This window comes from Perognathus longimembris, chromosome 1, assembly GCF_023159225.1.
Source record: "Perognathus longimembris pacificus isolate PPM17 chromosome 1, ASM2315922v1, whole genome shotgun sequence".
Taxonomy (NCBI): Eukaryota; Metazoa; Chordata; class Mammalia; order Rodentia; family Heteromyidae; genus Perognathus; species Perognathus longimembris.
Window position 1 is genome coordinate 81,286,581 of NC_063161.1, and position 18,873 is coordinate 81,305,453.

At 41.2% G+C, this 18,873-nt stretch overlaps 1 protein-coding gene across 1 annotated transcript in view; it reads left to right on the forward strand.

Moving 5' to 3' along the window:
- The first annotated feature begins 2,435 nt into the window (after positions 1–2,435).
- The window catches only part of LOC125352049 (spermatogenesis-associated protein 31E1-like), a 29,192-nt gene continuing 12,754 nt past the window's right edge, over positions 2,436–18,873 (forward strand). Inside the window, exons 1-6 of the mRNA XM_048347238.1 lie at positions 2,436–2,549; positions 8,273–8,369; positions 13,870–13,927; positions 14,434–14,549; positions 14,791–14,851; positions 15,082–18,610. Coding sequence (XP_048203195.1) covers positions 2,436–2,549; positions 8,273–8,369; positions 13,870–13,927; positions 14,434–14,549; positions 14,791–14,851; positions 15,082–18,610 — 3,975 coding nt within the window. The remainder of the gene's footprint in view (positions 2,550–8,272; positions 8,370–13,869; positions 13,928–14,433; positions 14,550–14,790; positions 14,852–15,081; positions 18,611–18,873) is intronic.

Below are 18,873 nucleotides of genomic sequence, written 5' to 3' on the forward strand. Positions count from 1 at the left end.
CAGCTTGTCCTTGATTGCCTGATGCAAGTGGAAATGTGTCACATTGACCCCTCTGCTCCCACAAAGGCTTGCTGTTCATGGTGAACTGTTTCCATATTTGGGAGAATCATTTGGCCTGCAACAAAATTTGATTTCCTTCCACACACACTCTCCCTCCCACAGGCTTGAAATGCAGTGTGAACAGAGGCCAGATGGTGAAAGATGTAATAATCTTTAGAATAATCTTCTCAGAACAGGAACTTGAGCGGTGTTACCTTGAGTGAAAATAGAGCTTGAGACACTCTGCTGGAGTTTAGATAGAGGCAAGTCAAATGTTTTCCTTAAGGAAGTCCCCAGTTCCTAGGAATTGGGTCTTCTACACTAAGATTTTTCTGAGGTAACTCCTTCTATTCTTTATTGACAGCTTTAATAAAGGTCATTTTAGAGTCTAGGGTTTTAAGGACTCCCAAACCGAGATTTAAAACAGCCCTTTGGGAGACAATTGATTGCATATATCCATGCTATCTTGGTGTATGGGAAAATGTAGATGACACTGTCTGTTCTTTAGCCTAATAAATATACCCTATTCTCTGTGTGTGAAAAATCTAAATTCAGAAAAGCTAAAAAGGCCAGGCACAAGTGGCACACACATAACATCCGAGCTACATGCAGGCTGAGGTTGGGAGGTCTTTATTCCAAGGCAGCCAAAGCCAGTAGGCAAGATTCCTTCCCAGTCAACAAGTGGGCATGATGACACACATCTGTCATCCCAGCTATGTCAGGAAGTAGAAGATAAGTGGATGCAGTCCATCTACAGGCCCAGGGAAAACCTGAGACCTGATCACAAAAATAACCAGTGCAAAAGAGGACTAAGGGGCTGGGGATATGGCCTAGTGGCAAGAGTGCCTGCCTCATATACATGAGGCCTTGGGTTCGATTCCCCAGCACCACATATACAGAAAATGGCCAGAAGTGGCGCTGTGGCTCAAGTGGCAGAGTGCTAGCCTTGAGCAAAAAGAAGCCAGGGACAGTGCTCAGGCCCTGAGTCCAAGCCCCAGGACTGGCAAAAAAAAAGAGGACTAAGGCAAAAGAGGTTCAGAGGTTCTAGAGCACTTGCCTAGAAAGTGCAAGGACCTGAGTTCAAGTAAATAAACAATTAAACCAAATTCCCAAGGCTTATAAGGACCAGAACTCATATGGAAGCATTCAAATTCTCCAGCTCACTGAAATGTTACACTGAAATGTCATATACAACATGACTTTGTTACTATGACATTAGTGTCAAATCTCCCTCTGCCTGTGACACTGAGTAGATGAAGGGCAACCTTCCTTCTTTCAGGTCCTCTGGTACTTCAGGAAATTCAGCTTAGTGCCCATGTCCTAGTTATATTTAAATAATTTTTTTAAAGAATCTAGATTTTTATTATATCTTCTGCAGTTTCTTGTATTTTATTGCTACTGTTTAAGAAGTCCTCAAAAGTAAAGATATTTTGGAAACATTTAACCCCTTTTTCGCAAATATCAGTTGAGGATTGATAGATCCGTAAAAAAGAAAGAAAGATGTAATAAATTCTACTAATGCACTGTGAAAATTGCGGTGAATATCTCATAGTAATAAATAAAAAGAATACATATGGTCATAGACAATAGGTAATATTCTGACCCCATATTATGAGAGACCTTCAGAAAAACCTGCAGACAGAACTCTTCACACAGAATTGTAGTAGTATTTCCTCCCTTGAAGGCACAGAGGGTTTTATAGATAACTAAAGCATGGGGAGATGAGTATTAGCCCAGATGGGCTATGTAGCTTCATTGAACAGAAGAATTCCCCTTGAACACCACATTCTAGTTTAAAAGATCTGTTAAGGAATATTCAGTGATGGATTGTTGCCTGTTTTTCCATAGACATAAATTATTCCAGTGTTCTAATTATGCAAAAAAATAAACATATGGTTGGATGACTGTAGGGAACTCGAGCTGAGATGTGATACCAGGAAAAGGTTAAGAGATTGGAAAGCCACCTCAACAGCACTCAGAAGGCTGAGAGCTGAACCCCAGAAAGATGAAACTGTCAAGGCAAGACAGAGGTATAAGTTCCTACCCTGCCTGTGTTTAAGTTATAACTGTTTAGGCACTAAAAGCTTAAGACCTTGGAGATAAGATGAAAGTCTGTTATAGTTGAAATGTTTATTGCTCTCCTCTCCTTCCTAACGATAAAGGAGTCAATTATACTACATACACAAACTATTCCTCATGTTAATGGACGTAAACACAAAGATAAATTGATACCTTAGTTTCTGCATGTAATTGTAGTCACCTCTCCTGTACTAAACTAAATTAAGGAGCTCGTTACGAGAACTTGGGGTTCAGAAGCCAGTGAGCACTGGACCCCTTGTTTCCCCCTTTCCTATCCTCTCTCTCCTTTCTCAGTTCTTCAACCTCAGTAATCCGTCATGGTGCTGTCCCAGGTTGCAGTTTGCAACAAGGACACGCTAGGAAAACTGGTAAAGGGATTTGGTTGTCTGATTATTCCTACTCCAAATTTTGAATTGCAGTTGAGTTCTGCAGTACTGGTTCATCAGTAACGTAGGAGTAAGACATTCTTTGAGTACACTTCCAACCTAGACAAATACTAAAAAATGATATAGAATTTCCTGAATATGATTGAAATCACACTGAAAATGGTATAACAGCTTGGTAAAGAAATCAGATTCATGTTTGAACATGGGAATCCTTAAACTTCCCTTCATTACAATTTTATTAGGTATGGAGATAGCTTAGAAGAGGAGTTTCTTAGTCAGTTTGGTCTACTGTCAAAAACTATGATGAGCTAGTGACTTAAACAACTACCATTGTAGTAGAAGATGAAGGGGAAGGATTCAGAAAGTTCATTGACTGGTCAGGGGCTTCTTTCTGCCTTGCAGATGGCTGCCTTCTTAACACAAACTCACAGAGCACAGAGATCTCTGGTCTCTTCTTCCTAATAGCTCTCATCCCTTTACAAGGCTTCCATCGTAGGATCTCATCTAACTATTCTCAATGCCTTCACTTTCAAATACCATCTCAAAGGAGGTTAAGACTTCAAAGCACAAATATGGGGAAGACACATGTATTTAATACGTAATAGGGTACTGTCACTAATTTTATTAGATACAACACTAGAAGATAAACTTTAATGTGCTAAAACCAATTTAAATCTCTACTGTGTTATTTCTTCTATAGCAAGGTTCTGATGGCTCATGTTTATAATCCAAGATATACAAAAGGCTGAGCCAGCTCAGGCAGGAAAAGTGTGTGGGACTCTTACCTCCAGTTAACCACACATGCACAAATAAAAGCAGGAAGTGGAGCCATGGCTCAAGTAGTAGAACACTAGCACTAAGCAGAAAAATAAACCACACAGACAGCACGCAGGACAAGCAAATAGATAGATAGATAGATAGATAGATAGATAGATAGAAAGATAGATAGATAGATAGAGATAGATGTGTATATATAGGTATATGCATATATATACTCAAATGCATATTAACATATGTAAATAAAATATGTACATGTGCATATATATTCATATATACACACTCATACATATGTTATCCTGACAATTTGGGGGCATGTGCTTTCGTAAGCTGATCTCAGCCTTCTTAAGTGCTATTTAAGTGTCCACTTGATTTTCAACCCAAAGATTTTATTCTCCTCAAACACTTCAGAACATGTTTCAGGAAATGAGCCATCTACCTTGAACTCCAAGCCCTTGAATAAGTCAAAATTATAACTCTTTTTTCCATTTTGTTTCTCTAATCTGTTATATTATTTTGACACATATTTATCCAGGTTTTTTCGCATATTTTGTGATTCCCTTTATCTAAAATGTCCATAATAGGCAGATCTAAAGAAAGATTACAGGTTGGTACAACAAGGAGCAAATGAAGTTACTGGGAACAAATATAGGTAGATATAGGATTTTATCAAGTAGATGAGGATATTCTGCAATTAGATGACAGTAATTCCAGCCTTGGTAATATGGTGTAAGCCACTAATTTGTACTCTTTATAAAGGTGATTTTTTTTTCTGAACATGACATAATTTCATTCCTCATTATGGCTGAAAATTTTCATATATACATACACACACACACAAATTCCTTTTATATACTATACAGACATATATACTATGTACATATATATGTTTATGATGATGTATACATATATATGTTTAAATTACTTTCCAGAAATCACATTGTTAAAACACCAAATAACGTCTAATAGAAAACATTAGTCCTGTTAAGTTCTGTCATTATTTGGTCCTATAGCATATTACATTTACATATTATGATAGTAACTATATTTGTAATAACTTTGTAGAAAATAAATTAACTCACTGGAGAAAGTTAATAACAATATTCTTCACTGTTGCTCTATAAAAGTGCTGATAATCTTTTGTGTTTTGCACTGAAAGGAATAGCTCTATGTTTTTTAGTGAATAAAAAGCATTAGTTTTCATGTGAAAATATGAAATTTTAACATTTTTAAAACATAGTAGAAAATACATGTGATAAAATTATTTACAAGACTTCTACTGCTATAAGGTATTTTAAAACTTGACACACAACAATTAGTTACTATTTTATTGTACTAAGATAAACACATCTAGCTACAAATTCATTATTCACTACCAAAATATAAACAAATCTCTAGGTGAGTTATTATGACTAAACTACTTTTATGTGTCTGTTTAAACTTTGTTACACATTCAAAAATGTATTACTTACTACACTTAAAACTTGGCTTTTACAGCTCCAGCTAAACAGAGAAAAAACAAAAGTTGAGATTTGGTGCAATGCTGTTACTACTAGCAACACAACTTAACCAATAAAACACAAAATAAATCACAGCAATACTTTAGTTTAATAGGACAGAAACATTCCATTTTATTTTAAAACAATAAGATACCAAGTAAGCACAACAAAATGTGGCAAGTGTTGGGGTCAGCTGTGCCTTTAAGAGGCCACAGCTGACCTTGGCCTGTCCCTCCCCTTCCTGCCTTTAACAGGAAGAGAAGCCCCTGCTCCTGGGGCGAGCACATGTCTGATGGCCTGATGGCGGGGTACCCCAGAAATCCAATCCTTGGGGGGCTGGGCCTCCGCCCACAAGGGAGGTCCCCTGACATCATTTGATGGACACCCCTCGTGGCCAATCTGTTCTCTCTTTCCTTGTGCTCGCCTTTGGGGTATATCTTTGTGGCTTCTCATCTGAAAAAATCAGAACCGTCCCAGAGACGATCTCCGGGACCTCACGCGCTCGTGTCTTCCTTGGGCTGGCGAGTATGGGGGTCTCGCGACCACACGCAACCTTAGGCTAATCCGGCTCCCCGCTCCTGCGTCTGATCCCTACCAGCCCGGGAGGACGTGAGAGAGTAAGTATGGATGCCCAGCAGAGGAGATAGATAAGCCCAGGACCCCTCCCCACGTGGATCGCGAGGAGTAGCGCAAAGCCGGGCAATTTAAAGCGCAACAGGCAAGATACCTTTAATTTATCAAAGATTTTCTATTTCCTAAAATTGTTCTCACATCTGGAATATAATTAACAGTAGTGTCCCAATAGATTTGTTCAAATTTTATTTGATAATTCCATTCATGGGCAGGCAGATAAAATATGAATTAAAACAAGGATAATCACACCTTGAATATGTCAAAGAGATCTTTTTATTGTTTTTACTTCAAGCTTTAAAACTTCAAAATCTTTAGTCAAGCACTAACATATGTAAGGAACTCATCCCTAATAAGTTTATGATATCAGAATCTGTAAGAAAATAACAGAGGAGAGGAACCCAGGTAGCTGCATATGCTCCAATGAGAAATGCAATATTGTAGTTAAATTTCAAACAACAAAAACCCCTAAGTAGAAGGAGATAATCTACCTCTACTTCACTGTGGATGAAACAGATTTTCACTATTTGCAAATGTTTCTCACAATTGAACTTTCAATGCACCAGGTTAATACCAAAATTACAACAGGGAGAGAAACTGTTTTGAAAATAAAAAGGCAATTTTCAAACAAGCAGCTCAGGCCCCCTTATTAGAAATTAAATATCCTGTTAGCATCCAAGCGTTAACTGTAAGCTGCTGATATAGGAGATATTTCATGTAGCTAGAACTCAGGGTAACTATAAGGAGGCTTGTGAGGCCAGCAGCACACATTTGATATTATAAATTGCACCCTATGGTACAGAACTATTCGTTTGCAATGAGAGGACTCGACTCATCTCATCTCCATAATGAACACCAGCCTCTCAGGCCGAGTCCTCTAGAGAGGCCAGACATACTGCCCTAGCAGACCAAACACGGTAGCAGCAATTTCCTCTATCACAGCCCCAGAAAGCACTCACTGTAGGAATGTTCTAGAACACAACTTGCTTTATGGTCCTTACTTAAACCTCTAGCATGTAATGTACTCATTCTTCCTACTCTGCCTAAACTCAGGAGTCACTAGGAAGCCCAGGAACCTTATGTTGCTCAGGTGAAAACAATAAGGAGCTCACGCAGGGGCACGGCGAGGGGGTCTAGGGTCTGGCTAGGGCAGATGATGCCCTGGTTGCAGGCACCTCTCGCGAGCCCCAAGCACGCGCGCCTGGCACCCCTCCCACCTGAGCGCACCCCGGGTCCCACGTCCTGGGCCTGCACAGGCCAACTACTGCCTGACCCCAGACACCTCTTATGGTAGCTCGACTTACCTGGGCTAGGCTGAGCTTTAGGCGTCCTCAGGCGTTTTCCTCACTTTCCTGCCCCCAAGCTCTTCACTCCTCTGCTGCTCTGACTTTGTCTTCCAGTAGCAGAGGCCACGGGGAGCATCTGTGCCGTGGGGCCATGCTGCCTGCCTGTGGCTTCCGGGGTGGTGGTGGTTACCACAATCCCAGGGCGGCAGCCGCTGAGAATGGTGTCCTTTTTGCCCGCACGTGCTGTGCCTGGGCAAAGGCAGGAGCTGACTGTGCCAGGTGTGCTGGGCGCGCGATCCAAGCCCAGGCCAGCCCCAGGTGCACTGGGCTGGGGAGAAGGGCGCAGCCTGGAAGGCTGAAGGGAGACACTAGGTTCCTGCCGAAAATCTGGCTTTAAGGGAATAAGTGGATCCAAGAGGGTGCGAGGGAAACACAAGGAAAAATGCACCAGGAACCTGGGAATTGAGAAATGAGCTTCCGGGGTGGATTCTGGCGGTTCTGAAAAGAAGCTTTCTCTTGGTGTTTGGGCTCTTTATCCTCCCAGTTTGGGTGCGGTGGCTAAGAACGCCCCACCCTTTCCTTCTGAGAAATGAACCCAGCCACCTCAGACAACTGAGACAGCACAAGAAATTAGGATGAATGGATGAGGAGGCCCACATCTACAGATCTACATGCTCCTTTGGTTGTTCTGGCCTCTCTCTCTCTCTGTCTCTCTCTCTCTCTCACACACACACACACACACACACACACACACACACACACACACACACCATCTCCCGCCCTCCCTGTTCTAGGACTTAATGGTGTTTTTCTCAAACTTTATTGTGTTCAGAAATCATCCTGGGATCTTGTGACAATTTAGCTGCTGTTCTGGTAGTTCTGGGATGGTAAAGGATGACTGAGATTCTGGACTTTCATTAGTAAAGTTTCTGACTCACAAACCACATTTTGAATCGCAAAACACAAAGGAACAAACAGTGTAATTGTGACCCCCTTGTGTAACCTTTTGTAAATTAATTTTAACAAAACATCTGATGGTAAAGAAATTCAAGGAAGAAAATAGATCATTCTTTTAAAGAAACATGACAAAAAGAACTGAAGTTGAACAAGAGATTTGGTGAGATTAGGAATACTGAAGAAGATTTTTAATCTGGTTAATTCCTACAGCGTTATTTATATTTAGAAGGGAATAAAAAAATTAATTTGACCAATTAGATATATGAACAAATAGTATCTTATGACAATCAACCTATGATGAATTGGTATGGAAAGAAATCAGAAGCAAAAAGAAACATTGTTGCTGTTCTTGATCAATTCTGGACTTCCTGTCTTGGGGCTTGTTCTATACAAGGCCATGAACTTCAAAGTGTAGGCACTGGATAAGCAGCAGAAGCAGCTATTGGGGACTTACTTAAAATACAGAGTCTGGGGCTCCAATCCCTGCCCTACCAAGGCAGCAACTGGGAACAGGGGTAGGAGTCATGGAGGGTTTGTGTGCAAGTTTCAACTGGGTGAGGAAAGTTGCCCCAGTCATTACTGATGCAATCATATTGACTAACAACTTTTTACCCAACAGTTGACAGTTGAGGGTGCTCATTGGTACTTGCACCTCTCTTCATTGCTGGACAAAGTGACTGAGGTTGTCCAAGAGAAATTTGGGCTGATTGTTGAAAGTAAATACACAAAAAGTTTAAAAAATAAAAATGCATTTGAGAGCATATCCGTGGAACAGCAGAATCATATCAACTCATTTGTATTTATGATGACATTTTTCTTAGCATCATAAATAATATTTTATTTAAGGATATGTTGTAGGTTTGTTTAGGCTGATCACCATGAAATTGCAACTCTTTAAACATTTCTGGAAGGCAAAGCTGGTCATTACATAGGCCTTAACTCTGTTTCTAGGTATTAACTAAACTCCATGCAACAATGGCCTAGGCAGGCAAGTCATCCATAGCCTTCAGCACTGCAGTCTATCAGAATCATATTCCCCTTCCTATCAAAGCTTCCAGGTAGCTAACGTTCATGTATCTATGCTCTTATGAGTTCAGTAATATATTTACTACAATTAAGTCAATTTGGGTTTACTTATTTTTTTTCTTTATTGTCAAAGTGTGATACAGAGGGGTTACAGATTCATATGAAAGGCAATGAGTACATTTCTTGTTCTACTTGTTACCTCCTCCCTTATTTCCCCCCTCTCCCTTCTCTTCTCCCCCCCCCCCAAGAGTTGTGCAGTTGGTTTACACCAAATGGTTTTGTGTTGCTTTTTGAATGGTTTGCCATTTTGTTCTTTGTCTCTCGATTTTGGTATTCCCTCTTATTATTGCACTTATATACTTTAGTTAAAAATTGCATAACTGCATGAAATGTTGTGTGAAAATTAAATTTAATGCTTTTCAATTTTTAATATAAGCCACTTAAAATTTTAAAAATTCACTTTTGAACTAGATATCAATGAGACAGTAGTGAAAGACTAGAAAAAATCACAGCAATCTGAAGGATTGTTTACATGGAATGTCTTATTGAGTGTTCATAATATTTTGCTGAAGATTAAAAAAAAACTCAAGCCAGGAGTTGAGGTAGTTTAATTCAGATAGTTTCAACTGCATGTGGCAGCTACTCTACTTAAATGGCTTACAAAAAAAAAAAACAATAGAATCCTCATTTCTGCTAGGCTGAAGTCCTAAGGTAGAAAAGCTCCAAAGATATTTGAAAGATATCAGATTAATCAAGTCATTCTATATTGTTTCCTCCTTCTTATTCAGTATTTTGTAGTTTATTGGTTAACATCACTTATAAACCTAAATATTTACCACAATAGAAAAAAATCTCATATTTATAAATTATTTCCCAAAGGGAGAAAAGGAGTCATTGCACCCCAAACTCTTTCTATAAATTTATTTAAAAAGCAAAGCTTATATCAAAGCAGCTCTATTGTGTCCCATTGTCTAGGAACAGGTTATACAGCTAATACTATTTACTAGCAAGAGGAAGAAAAGTGCTTGTCAAATGGGAAAGAGTTAGCTATTGGGCAGATAATCAGAATAATAAGCTGTAGATAGAGCACATATCATGAGTTACAAAGGATAAGTGATGATAAATACCCACTGATATTTATGGCCTGCATTTAGATGTTAATGTACACTTTCATATGTATTAAGATAAGCATAAAAACATTTTAGTTGTATATTCCTTGCTTTAACTGATTTTTGCTGAGTTATTGATTTTGATTATATGAGACAATATTTTGGGGGAGGTATAGAAGGAATTGATAGAAGAGATAAGGTAACAATGAAGTTCACTTTGTATGATAAAGAAAAGTTTTGAAAACTATTGAAATTCTCTAATGCATAATTTACTTGACTGTTATTTCTTTAAATAGACTGTATTTGTTTAAATAGCATAGGGTCTCACTTGGAGTGTGAAGGCAGTCAGTGTAAATAGCAGGGAAGATCATGCATATTTGTTACAACAGGGGTCCAATAAGTGCTTATGGATTTACTGGAGCTAGAGATCAAGATCAGAAGATGAAAAGGCAAAGTGTTGTCCAGTAATACTAAGTGCCTTGACCCTACTTTGGAAGTGATGTCTAGTACCAGATTCATGAAGACTTCACCATCAAGTAGATTATTCCTGTGAAGACTACACATAGTTACTGGTGGCAAGAAAAAAGTGTTCATCTTCACTAAGCTGTCTACTTTAGCTCTTAAGGAAATGACAAAATGGCTTTTTCCCGCTGCCTCACATTAGGCACACAACTTAAAATTACTTTTGGCCATGATATGCTGTGGTCAATAAGATGTTGGCTAAAAACACTGTCCTCAAATATTGACCATAAAAATCTCCCAGATTATGTTTTTTTTTCTTTCTCTTTCTCCACCTCTTCACCCCCAACCGATGTCATTTTTAAATTTGAAGCAGAGGATCAATGAAGAATAACAGAGTTCCAGGATCTAGCAGAGCCTCCATAGAGCAGGCATCCCGACAGAATGAATTCTAAAACTATGGCCTGTCAAATTCCTGCATGCCAGAACTGTCACTTAACTCATCACTAACTGACTCAGAGTAAGTCCCAGTTTTGCAAGCTTTATTCATGGTAAGTACCCTAATTAGTATAGCATTTTTTTATTTGCATGTCCTTTTTTTACTATACTTTTTTGTATTTTTAGACAAGTCTAACCACAGAAATCTTTACCAACCCATATGTTAAAATTGCTTGTATCCTATGAGCCATAGCTCTACCTTACAGTCTGGATGTATGTATAATTTATATAATTTATACTGTGTGGATTTACATAAAATGACTCTATGGTATTCCTGAAAGGAGAAAAGTATCTTATCTCCAATAAACCACCAAAAAGCCAAAACTGAAAATGTGGCTTAAGTGGTAGAGCCCTTAGCGAAATAGCTCAGGGACAGTAGTACCCAGGCCCTGAGATGAAGTCGTAGGAACAGAATAAACCTTCACATAAAAATTGCTATATGTTTTAATAATACATTATGTGTTACTGAAATACAGATTTTAAATGTGCACTGTTTTTCAATAGTAGGGAGGTGCTACACAGAATGTCAAATGGCCTAGATAAATGTATTTGTGTCATTGAGGCAGTTTATGAAAATAAACATCTCCTATTCATAATAGTCTAAGTAAGAAATACTACCAACTTAAGGAAGACTCTCGATTATACAACACATTGAGACAGTGTAATTGATTTACTAAAACTTTATGTGTGATTTAGTAATCCATCACCTGAACCCAATCTTGTCTTCCTCACCATAAATACATAATCAGCACAAGAAGAAAGAATTTTGTGTAAGTTTCCTATTCAGGTAACTATTTTGACAATACATATTCAGGGCTTTATTATCACACATATAATAAGGTAGTTAATAATATGATTCTTGATATAATGATCTAATATTCTATAATAATATGCTTGCAAAAAAGCCAAATGATGAAGTATGATTTACTATTTTTAGAGTAATGTAACATCTTTTTATTAAATAATTATTACATAAGACTATGATTTATTATATTCAATTTTAGTAGACAATATTATAAGAGCATTTGACAGATCAAAATAATATTAGAGCCAGATGCTGGTGCTTCATGCCTATAATCCTCGCTACTCAAGAGGCTGAGATCTGAAAAACATGGTCTGAAACCAGCCTGGGTAGGAAAATCCATGAAACTTTTTTTATTATTGTAAAAGGTATGTACACAAGGGCTACAGTTACATATGTAAGGTAGTGAATACATTTCTTTTTGAATAGTGTTATTCCCTCCCTCATTTGCTCTCACTTCCCCCCTTCCCCTTATCTCCAATAAACTACACAGAAAAAGCTGGAAGTGGTGCTGTTTCTCAAATAGTAGAATGGTAGCCTTGAGCAAAAAAAGGTGGTTAGGAACAGCACTCAGGCCCTGAGTTCAAGTCTCTGGACCAGCATTAAAAAAATAAGAAAAAAATGGAAATGCTTGTTTCTGTGTGAAAGTATCTGATTTGTTAAATGTGAGTACACCATACCTATAAAGCTTTGTACACATTTTCAAGTTCAGAAGCATAAATGCAACTAGGACAAACAAGCACTTGGGAGTTTCTTATATTTTTTTCTGTCCATTGAGTTTTTTAATAAAGCAGTAGATATTTTTGTTTATAAAGAGGACAAAATAAGAATAAACATAATAATATGATTTAAACCACTTGTTTTTGAGCACTGAAAACACAAATTAAATGGTTGAAATTAAATATAAAATAAGTTCAATTTCAAATAAACCATTACCTTTTTTGTTTATAAAAAGAATAACTAAACTAAAATAATTTAAACCAGATTTCAGTTTAAAAACACCAAGTGGTTAAAATTAAATAAGAATAAAATTTCTACTTCCACATAAATGAAGATAAAAGCTTGTTGGGGAGGAAAATTATACAGGCAGAGGAGATTTTTTTAAATACCTTCAAAGTAACTAAAATCCCTAGGAGAGATTCATATTTTGAAAAGTAGTGAGATTGGTGGATTCAAACTAAGATTTTTCCAAAGGATAAGACTCCTTGAGCACTTTTGGAGTTCAAAGAGAAAGCACGAAGAATAGACTGACAGCTGTCTCCAACAGGATGGGCAAATGGATTGGAAGTGGGAAAATACAAGGCCCAGAAGAGTGAAGGACATGCTACTTGAGGAGGCAGGGGTGGAGGGGTACAGCACCTCCTTCCCCTGCCCTTCCTCCTCTCAGAAACCCTTTGTGATGAGGAGGCCACATCACAGATTCTTAAGTCTGTGATGCAACAGTCAGCCTCATTGCCTGCTCCTGAAGGCAACCCCCAGAGCCCAGTTGCTCAAGAGCGACAGAGCGATTCAGATATGGAGAATCCTCTCTTTTTTCTGAAGAGCGATAGTACCCCGTGGCTGACCCCCAGCACTACCACAGGGGCAATGGATATGATCCTTGCCTTTCTGTGTGGACTGGGGCTCTTCTACCTAATAACCCCTTACCTACCGAGTAATCCACCCTTACCGCCACCAGAGAGACAGAAGAAGCCCAGGAAGGTAAGAGTCATTCAAGCCAGACCCAGAATAAATAACTCTTTGTTTCACTGTCATTTCCAGTTTTCCAAATCAAGAAGCACTGATGGGACAGGACAGGGTTAGAGAGGCCTGAGGTCATCGACTAAGCTCTTTGACCAGTTGTGTGGTGAGCAGCAAGTACCAGAGTGAAGTCAAATATTGCCCCTCATTAACTGGGATCTTGAATGCTGGCTACTCAAACATTGGCTCAATGGTCTCCTTGTCACAGCAAGTGCCTGAAGGTCACATTGTTCCCCTGGGATGGGCTAGTGTAAGGGTGGTACTGAGTCCCTGAGAGCCTTTAATCACAAACTGGATTGTAAACTCTTGCCTCAGGAAGCAAAAGCCAACTTGGTGGCTATGAAGCACCTGCAGAGGTTGGTATGTGGTCTTGAGCATTGAGAGCAAGCAAGGGGAGTCTTAATATTACATAGAAATTCCAGTGTTTTGTCCAAGGAAGACAGGCAGAAATCATTTTCATCAGCATTGAGAATAAGGAAAGGAGACAGGGAAGGGCAAAATTTGTTATTATTGAAGAAGTGTGAACATCTGTAGCATGTCTGCGGAGGGGAGGGGACCTAAGTCTCTCTCTTTGTCTTTCAGTATCATGTGAAGAGGAGAGGACATATCAGGAGCTGGAAGAAGAGCAGCAGCAGGAAAGGTAGGTTATGCCCTTCCTCCTAAGAGGAGAGGATCTTGCTTGTTTCTGACAACCAGAGGCAGGACTTTGAAGATGTCAGTAGCAAAGCCCTTCAAGAGTTGTTCCTGCAGTGGACATCAGGATTGGGGACAGTTCTCAGGTTCTGTGCTTGGCATGAAGTTGCAGTGAGCCAGGGATGGGTGTGGCCTATTGAGAAGGTGGGCAGAGCCTGGGGAACAACACTGCCTTGAATTTGAGGTGGGACTTTCAGGCCCAACTGTAGACTGGTTTTCTCTTCACTAAGACCTATTTTTGAGAGGACCAATCCTCCAGGGAAGTTCAGAAGGGCATAGAAGTTAGGAGGTATTGCATAAGCAATGACATGATGCCTCTCTGTTTTGTCTTCCTAGCACTCTGGCTGTGGACAGAGGCATGGGATCTCGTTTTTTTCTTTCTTGTGCTTACTGGACAGACTACCATTGGATCATACCATCTGTACCTCTTCACACTAGATATTTTTGAGGTAGTCTTACCTTATTTGGACACCACTATGGCATGAGTTGCTCCTACTTGTGTTTCCCTGTGTCTGGAGATGACAAGAAAATGCCACTGCATCAACCCATTGTGCTTCTGCTGTACCAGGGTAACATATATTTACCATCATTCCCAGGCATTTCTTGAGAAGGGATCTGACAAACTCCTTTTTGCCCAGGTTGACCTTGAGATAGAAACTTCTAGTCTATTTCCTCCCAGGTAGGATTACAGGCCTCATTACTATGTTCAGTTAAGTATTCCAATGTCTCTCATAAGTACACATTACATTCAGCCACTTGTAAGAAACCAAGTCCTTCCCTAGTCTACCATTATTCTGCCTCTGTTTCTAGACCGCAGAAGATGCCGGAAGCAGCTGGAGGAGATTTATGACCTAGTTACACTTTTGACTAGGTAAGGAATTTCCACCTGTCCCTTTCCTGACTTTCTACTCCAGATCATGGGAAAGCTCTGGGGATGGGGAAACTTGAGGTTAGTCTGAGGCATGACTAAACACCCAGGATGTAGGATAATAAGGGCTTTGTAAAACTAGCCATGAACAGCAGGTACCCATGCTCTCCCATCATGGGCATCCATCAGAGCCTGTCATGCTGATTGCAATCTATGCCTCCTGTCTCCTACAGCTACCTAGGAAAGCTCCATGAAACCAGAAGCTTTTACCACCTCTTAGGAGGCGATGGCCTAGGTGAAATGTTGGAATCAAAATGTGCTGCAGACCATCAGTCGCCAAGGCAGCCTGAGGAGGATGCTTTTGCCAACACTGTGTCCCCAGTGGTCTCCCCAGCTGCTTCAGCTGCCTGCCTGCAATCTCTAGCTGCTCCCTTGTCACCAGTCCTAATCTCTTCCCCAGATTCTCCTGGGTTACACACATCCCAGAGTGTGTTGCAGCCTCCAGAGCCTTTAATTCCTCTAGGAGGCATTGTATTCCAATCACCTGCACATTCTTCTAGCCCAACTCCTTCCTCTCAACCTGTGGCCTACCCTCCTTCCATGGCTGATCCAATCCTGAGTCTTTGGTGTGATTCTACCACAATCCCACCAGAATCCAACCCACCCAATAACTGTGGGTTGCTTTCTATTCCTGCTACCAACTCTGAAATCCAGGAGCTGATGGAGATAAGGATCAGTGAGAAATCCACACTGAAAGTTTGTCAGGAGAGGGAAAAGGAGGGAGTACACAATGTGGGGAATTCTCTGAGGAATTTGTTAAGCTCACTGAACAGTGAGCAACATATTGCTACCCCACAATCTACTTGGAACAGAAAAGGAAAACCAGAGCAGCTTGCTGGTTCTCAGCAGCTCACTTTACCCAGGGTATTTGGGAAAAAGTTACAGCATGGTTGCAGGCAGCTTTTCTGGGGCCTGCCCTCTCTGCACAGTGAGTCCTTGGTGCAAGCCGCATGGATTCATACCAGGTCATCCTCTGTCCAACACCTTTCTTTTGCATTCAATTATGTTTGCCCGGCTGAGCCTCAGCCTGAAGATGCTCCACACATTTCCCAGGCAGAAACCCTGCCTCAAGATATGAATCAATCTGAACTTGGGACACAAACCTTTGCACCAGTAGAGGATCAGGTCCCCACTGAGCCCTACCTCCCATGCTCTTTCCCAAATTACCCACATTCCCCATCCCAGGATAGGGGTGTACCTTACACTACACTTGAACAAAGGAAACAACCATCCATTCTAGATGAGCACCAGGATCTAGAAATGTCTTGTCAGCAATTAAAATGGAGGAAGAATTTTGCCTCTAAGTTACAAACAACTGGAGAAGCACTTAGCCAGCCCACTGGCAAACTTCCACAGGTCCACGAGGCCTCCCAGACTTACAAGTTGGTCACTGCCCTTTCTGGTGACTCTATAAGCACCTACATCCAGGAGCACAAAGAGGCAGTCACCAGAAGTGAACATCAGCCTGGCTGTTCCTTAAGGCACACAGCATCCCAGAATTTGATGCAGCCTCCAGGAAGACTGACAGGGAACTGTCAGTGCCAGGCAGCATACAAGCATGATTCCCTACCACAGCCATCCCAGACTTCTGCCATCCCTTCTAAAGGTAACAGCAGTATGCAGAAGATAGATCTAGCAATGTTAGCACTAAATGTGCCAAGCAAGGGTGTAAGGCAAGATCAGGAAAGGGACCTTTCTGAAGATCAAGCCTGGAATTCAGGAAGCACCCTAGTGAAGGGTTGGGAGGCCCAACTTTCAAAACGTGACTGTATGATGCGAACAAAATGTCAGAAACAGGCATCTGCAGACACAAGCAGTCACTTACCTAATTCCCCAAACAAAAAGTATGTAGAAAACATCCTGACATTCCACCTGGGCAGGAAGTTGAACCAGTTGAAGGAGGGCATGATCCCAGTGTGTGTGCGGCAATCCCACCTCACAGCTAGCCATGCTTCTCCCAACTCCACTGTCCATGCCAAACCCACCAATCACTCATCCCACAAGTGTGTGCCATCCATCGCAAACACCTCCCAGGAGCTTTCCTTCCTGGATCCCAAAACTCTCCTGATTCTAGAAACACATATTGTGAGATACCGGGTGAGACAAAAGTGGGATCCCCAAATGCAGAGCAGTGACCCAAGGACTCTCGCCTTACATGCAAATGCAGCCTTGCCCTTGGCACAGCCCGCTCATTCCTCCCCAGCCTCCTTTGACTCTAGGGTCAGCTCCATTGTCAAGGTGGCTAATACCCCGGAAGATCTTCAGGAAGGTCTAGTGGACACACTGCAAGGTCCATTTACTGTCCCTCAGCCTACAGAGCAGCTGAAACTTCAGAGCAGAACTCTATCTGGCGGCATCCATGGGCCATCTGAGGCTTATCCATCTGGACAGATGGGCAGTCTGGACCTTCAGTTCCCCACCTACAGTTTCCTGCACAGAACTAGGAAGAACAGGACTCTTCTGGAGACTGTGCAGGGCAGCCTTGAGCCAAGTCCAAATGTAGCAATGGCTATGCATGAGCCAGGAGAGATGAGTGGCAGCATAGCCTTGGGAGACCCCTGCCTTAGCAGGACCTCTCCAGACATTAAAGGATTGTCCCAGCTTTCAGTGCCTGAGACAAGTGACATACTTCAGATGGAAGAGACACCTCCTTCAACTGGGGGAGCCAGCATGGTGGATAATCCCCAAATGATTCATACTCCAAACAGTTCAGAGTCTCCTAGGACCAACAAAAGCCACTCCCCCTCTAGCAATTTTGATTTGCAAGAGCCAATATACACAGGCCTGAAATCTTGGGTCATTACTGAGATTCAAAAACAAGTGAAAGTCAAATTAGAAAAGCATTTCCAACACCAGACGGCTAGCATCTTTCAACATGGCCATACTGACAGACTCTCAACCAAAGTGAGTTTGCCTTCTCAGGCCTCTGAGTTCACATCCCAGAACCTAACTAGCAACAAAATATCAACTCCTCAAATCAAGGGTGGCCTCTCAGAGAGGAGAGGGCCCAGCCAGCCTCAGCAGGAGCTGAAGGACTCTAGAATTGAGGTTACAGGAAAGAATCAGAAGAAAATATTCAGTGTGTCTGATGAAAGGCAGGGCTGTAGGAAGCTTGCACCGGGACTGCAGGAAGAAAGGCGAGCAGTGGTGAGGCCTTGCCACACCTGTGGGCTCAGCCCCCTTATTCAGGTTAATGAACAAGGTGCCATTGCGAGAAAGACATCCCCAACTTCCCCACAGAAGGCACACATTTCTACAGAAAACTATGTCCAGAAAAAGATGCAGAATTTTCTGCACTTTGCCAATCCTAGTACCAAAGACAAAAGGCAGGAAGACTCCCTGCCAAGAGTCAAATGTTCCTCCCTACCTGCCCAGAGCAGACCGTTCAGGGACAGTGGAGCAACTAAAACCAAGACCCTTATGATGGCTGTTGGGAAGATTATGGTAGACAAACTGGGCCTTCAGCATGGTTCTCAGGAGTTGCCTAAAGAACCCAAGACATTGCTGGACAGACATCTCAACTGCCACACAGATCCTTGTTACCCGCAGGAGAAATCAATGATAGAAAATAAGAGCCATGGTCACCAGACTATTCACAAAGATCCACATTACCCTATCAATAACAAGTGGGCTGGAGGCAGGGACAGATATGTCCAAGTGCCTGTGTCTACAGCCAATTTCTACCCAAGTAGCCTAGGTGGGGTAAATCTCAAGCCACCTTCCTCATTACCTAACAGACTATTATAACAAATGTGTCCTGTTTGATTTCCTAGATCATGTTTCTCATGACTCTAGTTGTATTTTCTAAAATGTGCAAGTCCTGCACATTTAACTAAATGCTTCCAATAAACTGGTTTCGTTGCAAACATGAAGTGAGAGTGATGATCTTTTTGCCCCTGTCTGGGTAAGAAGGGAGGTCAGGATTTGGTCTTCCCAAAGCTTCTTTAGAAGATATGCCTGCGTGG